Raw genomic sequence first — 15,100 nt, 5'->3', positions numbered from 1 at the left:
AGTTATAATTGAAATCTTACCTAGTTTGAAGAAACGTTAGAATCTAACCCTACTTTCCTTAGAACCATGTAGCTCTTATAATCTCATACACACTACCAAAAGGAGATAAAGGGTTTTTTTTGGGGGGAGGGGTTTATATTCCTGGTAGCAACTACCATATGGGGAAGAAGAATTACAGGAACTAATATTAATTGACACTTATATATTTCTGTATGAAGAAAAAAGAGTGGACATCACATTTGGTGACTGCAGGTGGGATGGTCATTGCAATCCCCCCCACTCACATTTCTGTATTCCCAAAGCCAAACTGATTACTTCAGCGTTGCCAAAGCAGATGTGGTACATTAACACAAAGTAGCTACAAGTAATTAAGACAGTGAATCACCCATATAACACTCCCACCATTATTATAGCATCCATTTCCTTCTTCCTCAAAAGAAAGAGCCAACCCTGGCTTCCCAGGAAACATCACCTTTCTGTCACAAGGAAAAACTATTCAGAAACAACAACCTCCATCATATGTGAATACCTGGCTTCAAACCTCCCAACATGTTGTGACTGACCCTGACTTGCATGGTATCAATTTTCTGGAGGCATCTACCACTTGTTCTTAAAATCCCAATAATGCCCACAGACTGAACAAGTTTGGGAACCCCTGCATTTAGAGTGTACCAATAGTGTGTTTGGAAAGTGTGTTTCCAATAGTTGAAGAAACTTCATCTGATGAATAAGACACTTTACTAGCAATGTGTCATTAAGGTTAAAGTTCTCATACCATTTACTTTGGAACACTCACATTTAGAGTTCCTGGGTCCTTACCCCTGTAGTCCTCTTTAACAACCTCTTTGACATGCAGAAATTCAACAGCTGAAGATTTTCCTTATGGTTGATTACCCACAGCCAGCTCTTGGCCCGTTCTAACATGAAAAGTCGCACTAGAAGTGTTCTCACTTTCTGCGGGGAAAGCGAGAAGCACCAATGGGGCACGAGGAAGTACATCAGGACAAGAAATCTGGCCCTGACGTACTTCCTCGCTTGGCGCATGGCAGGGAGCAAGCATGTTGGAACAAGAAAACCCAATCTGTAATTGGCCTATCAGGGATATATCAATTGAATATCTGGCTGTCATACAGCTGCAAGATGCAGGAGCCTTCTACAAAAGGTGGTCTATAATTCAAAGTACTGGAGAAAAAAGCATAAACTTTCTTTTGTTTCAGTGAGGTGACATGCCCATCAATATTGTTGTTGTAATAGTTATTTATTCAATTTGTATGCTGCCCTTCACCATGCAGGCAGCTTCCAGCATAGAATAAAATACAACAAAATACAAGTTCTCCAGGGAACTTGCTCGAGACAGTTTACAAAGTAAAACGTGATAAATAAGCAGCATAAAATCATTAGAACTTAAGAAACCTCAGTATTAAAAAGGTAGCACATAACTATATTTATCTTGATGTTATTAAAAAAAACTTCACCTAAGGTTTTCATTAAACTATTAGGAAGGTCCTTTTACTGGTGAACCTAACTGTAGATGGGTGTGCTACATGCTGCATTTAACCTAAGTATTTTGTCCTCTCTCTCTCTCAGCCCCCTTTCTTCTTTGTTTGAACAATAACCTTTTCAAGAAGCTTATAGAAAGTGTTCTGTGTTCAAGTCCTTTATTGTGATCCATTCCTTGTATTCCCTTTCTGACCACAAGCTAACAACAAGCATCAGCTTAAACTGTTCTGTGCATATCAATCTTTACTGCCAGAACATGAAAAGTTGTTTGGTTGTTTTGCTAGATTAACTTTCATCAGTTTCTGCAAAAAGCATATTAAAACGTTTAAATAAAAGAAAATGGTACTATGGTATGCCCCCATAAGAGTTCTTAACTGCTGCCCTTTTTCTGATAGGGCAAAACTGGTTTTAAAAGGTAAAATAAGAACAGGGAACTGAAACAACGACGATAAATGGGTGAAACAAGATTGCTTTTAAGGTATGATCTGGTCCTCTGATTCCAGTGTTGAATCCACCAGTGAGTTTCCTGTTGTCTGCTTTCTACATATTCCTGCCTCAGAATGCTCCTTCCTCATTCCTTTTAATGCTCCCTTCTTTTTTCTTCCTTCACTCTCTCTCCTTTTGAGCAATTTCATGTACCTTCTCTCTTCCCTTTTTCTGACCTTTCTACTCTTATATTTCCCATCCTATATCAGTAAGCTGTGAAGCAATCAGAGAACAGTAAAGTCATCAGGGACAGAAAAGGATGGACAATAGATGCAGTTTAAAGGTAATGGCTACCTGAACTCATAGCTTGACTTGGTCTCCAATAGGACATACATTTGCTTGAAACTACAATACCTCGTAGCAACAATAGCTCCAATTCCAGCAGAAAGGGAGAGGGCAGATCTTCATTATGAGAAGCAAATATGGTAGCAACAAATGGAACAGGAAAATGGAGACTTTATACCTTCCTAGTCTAGACATAGAAAAATATTCTCCCCTGCTGGCAACTGTCATATCCAAAATACATTTGTGTACACATTACTGTTTTAATAACACAAAATGCATTGTTTATAACTTAGTATATCAAATGGCAGTATTTCATGTATTTATGGAATTTAAAAGTTATAAATACCTTAATTTTGTACATGCAAATATATAAACGCCCAATAGTTGAGAGAAAACTGCAAGCTGATGCAACCCAACGTACACTAATTTAGTACATGTATCTTAATCTTTGCAATCTAGTTGGAATAAGCTAAATTCTCAATGAAACAGTCAGCCTCTGAGGCTAGTTTGGGGCAGTTTCTACCCCCACCTCCTTCTGATCTTTCTTCTCCCTCCTGCCAGGAAGGGCAATAAGCTCCTCCAGTCTGTGGATAAACCGATCACAGTGGTTTGAGGGAGATCAACCTCATCAGGTCAGAAGGACAACAGAAGGCATGATAGTGTTCAGAAGCAATGAAAGCCCTGAATACTCCCCTCACAAAGACTAGGTATGTATTCTTTTAGCTGCATAAATGCAACTTGGATCTAATAGCTGTATATGTCTACAAAACACTTACCTTATCTTTCAAAGCATTTTACTCACTTGAAAAGAGAAAATATTTCACAGGACTTTTTTATCAGTAATCCTGAAAATGTCCAGAGTAAGTAGATTGTATTAATTAATTAGTTAAATAAAATAATGCTTATGCCATAGATGTGATAAATGTATTTTCTCCAGTACAAACAACTATGTTTCACTCTAGAGTCAGTGTGGTGTAGTGGTTAAAAGCAGTAGACTCTACTCTGGAAAACGAGGTACAATTCCCCACTCCATCACTTGAAGACTGCTGTGTGACCTTGGGCCAGTTAGTTCTCTCAGAACTCTGTCAGCTCACCTCTGAACATCTCTTGCCTTGAAAATCCTATAGGATTGCTATAGGTCAGCTGTGACTTGACAGCGCACGAGTGTACACACGTTCGTAAATGTTTCACTCTAGTCAACAGGCACTAGATGGCAGCAAACATCACTTTGAGCAATTAATGTAGTTAAAGAAACACAAAAGGATATTCAATTGAGTATATTAAAATCAGAAAATTAGCTTTCAAAAGGGCCAAACATTTAAAAAGTAATTACCTTCTAAGAACTCATCAGTGGAATAGTGAATTATGAATGACTAAATGAGACAACTTTTTTAATTGCCCATCATACTGTTGTCAAATAGGTAAGAGTCTTCCCAAGGAAACAGGAATAAACTGATGATTAGATGATAAACCTTTACAGTATACTGACTTTGTCAAAATTATCCTTGCTGACAAACACAAAATCAATTTCATGTTAAGTTGATTCTGTACATATGTTTAACATGTAACAAGATCCATTCCATGAATGCCAAGCAGGCAGAAATGTGGTAAAGAAAGAGGTGGTATAAGGGACATTAAAACTGCCAGAAGATCAAATGTTTGTTGTATAAAATCATGGGATAAGTACTGTCTATAATAACTTTTATAATATCCCATAGTATCATTGCTCACATAAAATTTCTGTAACAGGTCTACATATCTAAGTCAAATCCCTTATAAGACCTAGAGTTCGAGAGTTTGGATTTATATCCTCCCTTTCTCTCCTGTAGGAGACTCAAAGGGGCTTACAATCTCCTTGCCCTTCCCCCCTCACAACAAACCCCGTGAGGTGGGTGGGGCTGAGAGCGCTCCAAAAAGCTGTGACTAGCCCAAGGTCACCCAGCTGGAGTGTGTTGGAGTGCACAGGCTAATCTGAATTCCCCAGACAAGCCTCCACAGCTCAGGCAGCAGAGCTGAGAATCAAACCCGGTTTCTCCAGATTAGAATGCACCTGCTCTTAACCATTACGCCACTGCTGCTCCTAAATAATCAAGAAACCAGAAAAATAAATGAGATGGAGTAAGAGACTGAAAACAGCAGTGGTTACATTTTATGCACCTTAAATTATGTTTTGTTCACTGGTACATGTAGATAATTTTTATTTTGCTATTTTGTTCTAGGAAAGTTGCTGTGTTACCTACCATTCTTTCAAATTATGCAATAATGATATTTGCTATAACTACCACGGTAAACAGATAAAGTCTGAAATGAATACATATAGTCCTAGACATGCAGCATGCTTTAGGTCAGTGGCCAATCAGGGTTCCTGGCTTTAACCGTTAGGAAAGAAGTGCAGCAGTTGTGTAACCACAACAAACATGACAGTCCTTCAAACTTTTTCCCTTTTGGAGCACTGAAGTTATTTTTTATACGAGCAAACTTCTTCTGTTTGCTTTGACTGAAGGTCCACAGTTGGAGTGCCAAGCACTTCATATAATAATTTATTATCTTTCTGGTATGGAACTAGGGATATGCAATCAGATATTGCCAACCCAATAAAATGTCCAATATTTCCAGCAAAAGGATCAGATTGGCAATATCTGACTGCAGAAGGCATTCCTGATATTTCCTGATTCTTATATTTAACTCCAGATAAATATCATAAATTCTTGTCATTGCTCAGGAGGGCTTGCTGCTGTTCCACAGGCTGTGTATCAATCCTTTAAACTTTAAAGAGCCACCATTTCAGTGGCGTTTGCAATTCAGATCTACTTTCAATTAACAATAATGGCCCTTTAAGGTTAAGTAGAGTTTCAAAAGGCAATGCACGAAGAACCAACTGACACATCTCCCCCCTCCCCCTCCCCGCCACACACACAGCAGAAGCAGCAAAGGAAGGGGAGAAAAAGAGAGAGCTCCCCCATGGCAACCAGCTTAAAATTTCAAAATCTTCTTAAGTCCTGATGCTAGATGTACTGGCTATTGACTTTAAATCACTGGTCAAATCATGTACATTCTTCAAACACTGGTGTTTTTTTTCAAAAACTCATGTTTTCCTTAATGAAAAGATGCATGTCTGTGTTTGATGTATAACCCACTGTAGCTCAGCTTTCATAGCCATGCACAACAAAGATTAAAACCACTGAAATCTCTTAAGCATGCAAGCATCATAAAATCAAGAACAGCAGTAAAAGGATGAGCAATATCTAACCATCCAGATTTCACAATCCAGTGCTTGCCACAAATGTTAACCTGCACCTGGAATGAACCACTATAACGGACAGACAAGTATCACAAGGCATACAAGTATGCTTTTGGAGGAGGAAAACCTTGCTTTCACCTAAGAGGTAACTGCTGAACAGAATTGCTGACAGTTCTTACACAAATGGGAGAGTTCCAACTACAGCCTTGGACCAAAACCACTTAGGGCTTTAAAGATCAATGCAGTACCAGTCAGATCTGCATTGTGAACAAACTTCATGAGAGTTCACAAAGGGAAACAGTTTGCAAAGGGCAATACATCAACTAAGGGTACATCCAAAGTCATTTCTCAGATCCCACAGCAAAACATTGGTGTGCTGCAGCTAAAGTTCACAGATTTTTTAGCAGGCACATCAGTGTGATGATTTCTGAGGTTAAAAGTTTGGAAAATACTTGTGCTCTCTCCTAAGATCTCACATTGGTGGTAAGGTTCTCATGGATCAGTATCACTTCATACTGCAGACAGGGGCATCAGTGTGCATGATGGAATGCATCCTCACAAAACAATTGTAGGTATGCCTAGAAAACTAGGTCAAGGAGAGGCTGGGCTAACATTTTTCTCCTGATTTTCTATGAGTATGGTGTTTGGAGGGGGCAGATATGGAGGAATAGGCAATCATGTGAGTCCAAGTCTACAATCAACCAACCTTGCAAAGATTTTGGAGAACACCAACTGCAGCTTTTCTCATGTTCTTTTTGTAGCGCATGAATGGAAGTCAGTTAGTATGACAGAAATCTTCATTCTTGTTATTATGCAATCACAGATTCCCAATAGAATTCACTACATACATTCATTCAAATTCATTTTCAACATTGAAAAAAAAAACCTCACACACACACACACACATATTAGCAGAGTAGAACAGAAGAGACAGATTCTCAGTAGCTTTTTATATACATTTACTAACTATAAAGGGAGGGTCACACAGAGATAAAATAAGAAATCATTTCTTTCCTGTTACACATCTACATTACTGTACGTTTGGTACCTTGGTCTTGGTACCTATCTGCTGTCTCTGGCTCGCGGTGGTACTGATGTGGAAACAAAGAAACAGAGTTAACTTTATAACTTCAGATGTACGTCTCCCTAACCTGTAAAGCAATGGCTATCTCACTGACCAATAGCTAATTCATAGATCAGGTAATAAATAGTGACTTCAGCAACTTGTTCAGTTAACCCTTTTATAACTGAGTTGTGACTGACATTTGCAAAATCCCAACAAGACACGATTCCATGTCTGCTTGGTATACATTTTGAAATATTTGTAGAAACATAACTCTTAACGATTTGTAAGTATCTTTTAACTTAGCTCAACCATTCTCCGTTTTTATTTGTATTCCATTGTGGTGGACAGGTTTTTTCTGGTTTTAGTGTCGTAAAACTGATTTGAGACCCGTTAATCGGGACCAACGCAGGATAAACACAAATACTTTAAATAAATACATGAAATAGTACAACTCAGACACAGTCTGAGAGTGTTAAGGCGTAAACACTCCTCTCAAAGGGGGGGGGGGTCAGACCCCTTCCCCCCCCCCCCCCACAAGCCAGCAGTATTGCCTCAGCCAGCTGTCTGTAAAAGGACTTTGCGCCTCCTAGAGGCACGAGCGCTCCGCACCGACCTGGTCCCCGCCCGCCCGTAAAGTCTTTTAACGACATTCGTTCCCGCCCCCTTGCGCCTGCGCCAAGTTCTGCAACGGGGGGCGGGGCGAATACGGAGAAGCTGCCGAGAAGCCCCTTCGGAGGCCGCGGGCCAATAAAAAAGCGGGTCTATAGCCGCGCGCGCCCCCTTTGTCTCCCCTACCAGTCCCTTTTCTCCCCCAGCCCCGCTCCACTCCGGCGTTCGGAAACTGCCGCCATTGTAGGCGAAGCGCCCCAGCGGGAGCCTCTCTTATCCTCGTACGTTTCGTCTCGGGTACGTATTTGCCATTTTGGCTGTCCTTTCGTGCCACCAATATGCAATCTATGAAACAGAATGGGGAAAGAGGCCCTTTCGGATTAAATGTGAGGCTGGCTCTCAGAGGGAGGGGGGGAAGTCTCTGCCTTTCTTCCCCCCTCCCTGGTTTTCCGCGCGTACGAAAGTCTGTGGCGCTCCGCTCTTTGCGTGCGCGCGACTAGCAGGGAGGCACTGCGCGTTCCTTTCCAGCGTCGTGAACGCGCACCTCGAGGCTAGCTGCTCGGCCTCGTTTGGTGGACGCCTAAAGTGTTTTTTTTAAAAAACAAGCGAAGACCTGGGAGGAGCTCCCTCATTGACTCCTGTTCTGACACCCCCATCCCCGCCGCATTTCAAAACTATTTGCAAATTTATGGAATTGAATCTTCATTTTGTATAAGCAAAATTGCAAGTATAATCCAATATATGAGAAACTGATATAATCCAATATTTTGACAAAATTGAATGTATAGTCCAATATTTGACAAACGGCAACACCATCTTTTTCCATAATTCGTGTATATTTTTGGCATTTGAGGAGCAGGAGGAACTAAAAGTTGAAGGTGGAAAACAAATTCTCCAGTAAGTAAAAGGAAGCGTAGTTTGCACAGAAACTTTCTCATAAGAGTCACAATAGCTAGGGCTATCAGCATATTTGGATAACCTAACTTTATAACATTGAAAACACATCTCTTTAATAATGTATTATAATTAAAATGTTTTAATGTTTGTGGCCAAAGTGACTAACGTAAACAATATTGTATATGTCTGCGGTACATGTCTTGAAAAGATTGTATGTGTACAGTACAAAAGGTTTTATCCCCAGTGCTCCCTGTAATTTTCTACTGGAAGAACTGAGAAATGACTTTCATACTATACATTTGGAGTGAGTGAAATGCTTTGTACCATGTTCTCGTACTCAAAAAGGGAATATATTTCATAGGATGTTGTTTTTCTTTTCCTTGATTTCCCCAAATGCTCCAGTTTTTACTTTTGAAAAGGCCTCAATACAATCAGACACCCCATGTTTTTCCTGCCCCCCACCCTCCAGGTCTTTGCATCTTTTGATTAGTAGTGATTAAATGGTTTAATTAAGGCATATTGTGTTTTTCTTATCCTCAACCATGGGTCTTAAGGAGAGGTCTGCAAGGGAATGCCAGTCACAACAGAAAAGTCTTCTTTTTCTGGAGGAGGGCAGTTATTGAACTGGTAGACAGTTCTGCCTGAGAAGGGCAGTAACAGCTGGAAGGATGTGTATTAGAAGCAGTTAATAACAATAGCATAATCCTATAGGCTGTCACTTTATTTTATTTTTTTATAATGCTGTTAAGCATTGATCACAGAGTTGATCAAATTGATTCTGTTAGTACTAATTGCATACTTAAATGGATGAAGATTTTATCCCAGTTGGTCAGAACGGAAACTTATGTTTAAATATAACATCTTCTTAATCATAGTTTCCTATTTCCTGAAACATGTTTTTATGCTGCAGTGAATACAGGTATTGGTAAACATACAGGAAATCAAATTAAGCTAATATTTCTAAGTTATATTACTATTCTGTATAAAAAGGAAGTAAATACATCTAGATGTAAACACTTTACTGATGTGATCTAAATCTACTAGAAGACTTCTATTCTTAATTAAAATCACTTGGAATAAGAGGGCAGGGAATGATCCTAACACAGATTTGGGGGAAATACAAGATCCTTGGCTTTGAGATCGTACTATTTGGCCCAGCTGGGGGTTGTAATGGGCGTGTGGTTTGTTGACAGTACATTAGGCATTAGATTAACCTCTAGAGGAACATTTGCAGTCAAAGATACAAGTGAGGTATTTTCTCCCTCCTCCCCAATCTCTTTCTGAAAGTGGTGGTTGCGTGAAACGGATCAGAACTTAACTATGTCTAAATGCTGGGCAAAGTTAGGGCTATCAGGGTCCACTCTCTGGTGGAAGGTCTGCTGTCGTGGTGGCAGGTGAAAGGAAAAAATGTGACAATATCATTTCCAGGGGAAACCCAGAAGTAATACAGGGTATCTCCAGGAATCAATCATTTATAATGATCATGGGCCAACAGAATAAAGCATATGTTAACAGAGTGGTTATAAGAATATATATGAGTGTGTGTATGTGTGCATAAAAATATGTGTTGTTGAATCAACACAGTACCTCATTAAACTCTGGCAGTTGCACAGAATCTGGGAACACTTATCCAAGATTACAACTTCAAGGCCGGCAATAAGAAAATTGGTGTACCTTTCTTCTGATCTTCGCAGGATTTTGGGGAGGATGGGTAAAGTTTCTAGTGATTCCTAAAGTTATCTTATATCATTGACGACTCATGCCCTCCCCTCTGATGTTCCTGCCCCCAACCTTTGCATTGGTTGCCAGACTTGTCCTGTCAACCTTGGGCTTGTTGATATAGAACAGTATAGGCCAGGTATTCTGATGCTAATCTATTTAGGACTTTAGAGCCAGTGTGGTGTAGTGGTTAAGAGCAGTTGAACTCTAATCTGAAGAACTGGGTTTGATTCCCCACTCCTCAACCTGAGCAGCAGACTCTTGTATGGGGAACTGTATTTGTTTTCCCACTCCTACACATGACACCTACTGGGTGACCTTGGGCTACTCACAGTTCTCTCAGAACTCTCTCAGCCCCACCTACCTCACAAGATGTCTGTTGTGGGAAGAGGAAGGGAAATGAGTTTGTAAGCTGCCTTGAGTCTCCTTGCAGGAGAGAAAAGCAGGGTGTAAATCCAAACTCCTCCTCTTCTTAAAAGCAAGAATTTTACCTGGAAGCAAACTATGGACAGCTTCTGAAAGTAAGCCAGTTGCCGCATACTATAGTAGTTGAAGCTTCTTAGTGTTCTTCAGAGGCATTTCCATGTCTAGCACATTGTAGGAATCTACTGTGGTTGTAATCAAAAACCATTGATGTTAGATGGATGTAAATCAGCCTATTTATGGTATCTTGTAAAAACATGACTGTAAACTAGCTGCTCCCTCTACAGATAGTTTGTTTTGTTAGTCCTTTTGCAACAAAAATCTCCATCTGGAACAAGTAAACAACTTAAATTGACTTCAGCAGAGCTGATAGAACTGTAAACAACAAAGAGATTTTAATTCAGGAAACCTTTGCATAAACAGTCATAGATTTAGAAATGTTAACATTTTCTTCCAAGATGAAAGAATTCATTTGAGTTCTGAGTTTCGATCCAGAGTATTTGTGTGTGTGTCACTTTAATTGCTTAATCCAAATTTTACATCAGTAAGAAGAAAGTATTTCTATATTTTATGAGCTTAATTATTTTAACATTTGTTTCAGGAATACGGAAGGTTACACACTTTGAATCATGTGCAGTGTGATGCAAGCTGAGAGAAAAATGGACATGTTGAAGATCATGCGTAAACCATCCGAGAACTTAGAATGTGATCACTGCAATTTCAGGGGTTCTGACTATGAGAATATACAGATCCATATGGGTACCATCCACCCTGAATTTTGTGATGAAATGGATGCTGCTGGACTGGGGAAACTCATTTTTTACCAGAAAACTGCAAAATTATTCCATTGCCACAAATGCTTTTTTACCAGCAAGATGTATAGCAATGTTTATCATCACATTACAGCCCAACATGCCGTGCCAAACAAATGGAATGAAGAGCGGAATGGAACGAAGAGTCTGTTAGATACAGAATCCTTGAAAAAAGCTAGTTCTGTGGAACCTCCAAAGCCTTCTGTGTCACCACAGTCACAAAAGCCCTCCATGTCTCCTGAGTCTCAGAAACCTGCTCCTGCTGAACCCCTTAAGTCCGATATTAATGTATCTCCTAAACTGCCAAAGCCTACCCCAGTTACGTCTGCAGAACAACAGAAAGTTGTTCCTGTTGCATGCCCAGAGCCACAGAAGCCTGTTTCTGCAATAGTTCTGGAACCTCCAAAACCTGTTCCAGTATTGTCATCAGAGCCACTGAAACAGATACCTTCATTGTCTCCAGAACTACAGAAACCTGCCCTAACTGAGTCTGCAGAGCCACCAAAGCCTGTCTCCACTATGTCCCCAGAGCCACAGAAATCTGCCTCAGCTATATATACTGATGTACAGAAGCCCCTCCCTGCTGTACAGGTAGAGCAACACATCTCTGCCACAGAGCCAGAGAAGCCTTCAACACTTGTATCCCTGGAGCCACAGAGACTAATTCCACCAGTATCCCCAGAACTTCAGAAGTCTGCACTGCCTTCCTCTCCACCTGTGGTTCCATCTGAATCACAGAGATTTTCTCCCGCTGCATCTCCTGAGCCCCGCAGGTACTCTCCAGCAGTGTCCCCTGAACCAAAGAAGCTTGCCACTTCTCTGCCCTCAGAGTCTCGCAGACATATTCCTCAGATGCGGAGACCCACTTCAGCACTTTCTCCTGAGCCATGGAAAGCAGAAACGGCAATTTCTGCAGATCCCTGGAGGCCTCCCAATATTCCAGATCCCTGGAGACCTGCCCCTAGTAGCTGTCTAGAGCAACAGAAGTCTTCAATTGGTATCTCCCCCTGGTCTTCGAAACCTTCCTCGTCTATGACTCTTGAGTCCAGGAGGCCTGCCTCTGAGTCCCGAAGGCCAGCCACTATGATGTCCACAGAGCCTCAGAAGTTTGTGGCTGAGCCTTGGAAACCTAGCTCCTTACCTGAGACCCAGAAATCTAGTCTTGCATCCTCGGAACCTTGGAAACCCATTTCTTCAGTTTATCCTGAGGGCTGGAAACCTGTTTTGTCTCCTGATACTTGGAGGCCATCACCACCCCCTCCTCCCATGCCAGCTGAACTTAGAAAGCCTGGCCCTCCTATGTCATCTGATCTTTGGAAGCCTTCCTTCTTTCCTGAGCAACGTAAACCAACTCCTTCCATATCTCCTGATCCCTGGAAATTTTCTTCTGAGCCTCGAAAATCTCCTTTCTTTCCAGAGACTCAGAAATCTGGTACTTTTGTGTCCCCCGACTTTCAGAAGCGTGCTTTGTTCTCTGAACCCCGAAAACGGGCCTTGTTTCCTGAACCTAAAAAATCTGTCCCTCCTATTGCTACTGAGGTACAGAAGCGACCCTTCTTCCATGAAACACATATGCCTTTTCCTGAAGTTCAAAAACATGCCCTCTATCCTGAATCTCACAGGCCTGCTCCTGTTTCTCCTGAAGCCCAAAAACACGCCTTCTTTGCAGAACCTCAGAAACATGTTGCTATTTCTCCTGAAATACAGGAGCATGTTCCTTTCTCAGAACCTCAGAAACCGCCTGTCCTTTCTCATGAAGTATTGAAACCTCCTGTAACTTCTGAAATCCAGAAACTTGCTGCCTTCGCTGAACCCCAGAAACCACCGCCAGGTTCCCCTGAGAAACAAAGACAGACTTTCTTCACAGAGCCTCCAAAACGTTCTCTTTCTCCTGAACTCCAGAAACCTTCCCCTTCTGTGTCTTCTGATCAGAAGCAGGTCCTCAGTTCTGATGTCCTCAAACCCATGCCTCTGGTTTCCTCAGAAGTCAATAAAACGACAGTCTCTGAGTTTAGCCAGCCTTCTGCTCCGCCTGACTTTTCAGAGTTGCAGCCTTGTACTGAATCTAGTAATAAAGATTTCTTAACTGAAAATCCAGAAGATGAGAATCCTTTTAGTGGCCTGTTGGCTCCAAAAGAACAGTCTGTGCAAAATAAGGAACCTGTAGAAGATGCTTTGTATACTTGTCCAAAGAAGAAACCCAAGAAAGAAAACCAGGACACTCCTAGTGCAGACTTAAATAGCAACGACAGTGGAAACGCTGAGATGGATACATCAGAGGTGAAAGAGCAAGAATCCTTCAGTGATCAGGAGCAGCTTGATGCAGAATCATCTGATTTTGGCAAAGAGACGAAGGCTGATGCAACCAGTTCAACACAGCCTCAGTGCGTGCTGCAGTTTACAGAAGAGAAGGAAGCTTTCATCTCAGAAGAAGAAATCGCAAAGTACATGAAACGTGGCAAAGGCAAATACTATTGTAAAATTTGTTGTTGCCGAGCTATGAAAAAAGGTGCCGTATTGCATCATTTGGTTAACAAGCATAATGTCCAAAGCCCATACAAGTGTGACATTTGTGGGAAAGCTTTTCTCTTGGAAACTCACCTGAAAAATCATGTCGCTGCTCATGGTCAGAGTCTGCTTAAATGTCCACGCTGCAGTTTTGAGTCAAACTTTCCCAGAGGCTTTAAGAAACATTTAACCCATTGTCAGAGTCGTTATAATGAAGAGGCCAATAGGAAACAGCAAGAGACCACTGAGCCACCCAGTCAGAGCTGTCCCAGTGAAGAGGCCAAGGAGGTCCCCATGGATGGCCCTGATCCATTGAATGAATCGCTTACTGAGCCTCCTAATGAACAAAATCTGTAATTTTTGTTTTGGAAGTGGAGAAGCCTCCAGACATGTTGCATTGTACTTTGTGATGTAGTTGAGCTTCTGTCGCAAAATGAAATGAAGTTGCTGTTACTACATAAGAGCTGTGTTAGCCCTAAACTCACCGGGCACAATTGAAGACAGTTTTAAGCAAGCTTAAGCCATTGATTTAATGAACTCTAGAGTGTTTGACCTCCTGTTAGATGGCGATCCTTATATTTAGGCAGCAGGAATAGTAACAGATTTCAAGCATCACTACATTAATAAGTTTGTGTCCAAGTATCAGTTTTTAAACAAAAAATAAACACTTTGCAAACTTAAAATATGAAGCTAGAAAAGCAGATGCTTTGCCAATGTCCATAGTGTTCAACTGTACAATTCCTAATTTTATACTTGCAAAATATTTAGTGGTGAGCCCTTTTACGAAGTAGTTATGTCTTCAAATGGTAATCTGTTTAAATTTTTGCATGAAGTATTATATTGCTGGAATTGTAAATTGTAATAATGTTTAGGTGTTTCTTGGGGGAAATCCCAGTTCTCTCACCAGTGAATTGTTTGCTTAGATTTTTTGAAGTAGTTGTGCTTCCATTTTCTTATTTGAAGCACCAATTAGTAGTTGTGAAATAGCTATATTAATGTCAGATGTATTGCTTAAATGCATATCTGCTGTGCCCTGTATGCTTCTTTATAGCCCAAGAAAAGTGCATTTTAAAGACATTTTTAATTCTTTTAACAATAAAGATTTTCATTTGGGATTGTTAATTTTTTTGGTTTGTGAAGTTTCATTAATTTGTTTTAACTCTGGCCCTTTCTGCACAGCACAAATAAATATCTTGAAGATGTGGGGAAAGTGTTTTAGGGAAGAACTCCACACAACACAGCTTCAGGACATTTTATTTCTGCTCAACCCATGGTTTTCAGAACTCTCTAACTTAGTGATTCTTTTTCCCCAAAACAGGGTCAAGAGTTTTCTCTCAGCTGTGCAGAATAAGAAGTGTTTTATTTTTCCCACCTGAGTTTAAATAGCTCTCACTTTTGGTTTCTGAGCAGCCCACACCAGCCATTTTATTCCCTCTTCAGGAGGCTCCATGCAGCTGCCATTTGCAGAATGTTCCCACGGAGTTTCTTCTGCTTGCAGCTCATCCACACATCCTTTCTGCGTATAAAGTGCATTCATAAAGTTAGTTTTTCCTG

At 40.8% G+C, this 15,100-nt stretch overlaps 1 protein-coding gene across 1 annotated transcript; it reads left to right on the top strand.

The window, feature by feature from the left end:
* Window positions 1-7,258: 7,258 nt before the first annotated feature.
* CHAMP1 (chromosome alignment maintaining phosphoprotein 1) lies at window positions 7,259-14,668 on the top strand. The gene is made up of 2 exons (XM_048494788.1): window positions 7,259-7,484; window positions 10,828-14,668. Exon 2 carries the CDS (start codon window positions 10,856-10,858, stop codon window positions 13,901-13,903), a length of 3,048 nt encoding a protein of 1,015 aa, XP_048350745.1. The 5' UTR covers window positions 7,259-7,484; window positions 10,828-10,855; the 3' UTR covers window positions 13,904-14,668.
* Window positions 14,669-15,100: the final 432 nt, after the last annotated feature.

The sequence above is a fragment of the Sphaerodactylus townsendi genome, linkage group LG04 (genome assembly GCF_021028975.2).
Source record: "Sphaerodactylus townsendi isolate TG3544 linkage group LG04, MPM_Stown_v2.3, whole genome shotgun sequence".
NCBI classification, from domain to species: domain Eukaryota; kingdom Metazoa; phylum Chordata; class Lepidosauria; order Squamata; family Sphaerodactylidae; genus Sphaerodactylus; species Sphaerodactylus townsendi.
This window is presented reverse-complemented; position numbering and strand designations above follow the sequence as displayed.

Bases quoted from the DNA above. Each gene is read 5' to 3' on its own strand.
- CHAMP1 (XM_048494788.1), top strand. From the start codon at position 10,856: ATGTGCAGTGTGATGCAAGCTGAGAGAAAAATGGACATGTTGAAGATC.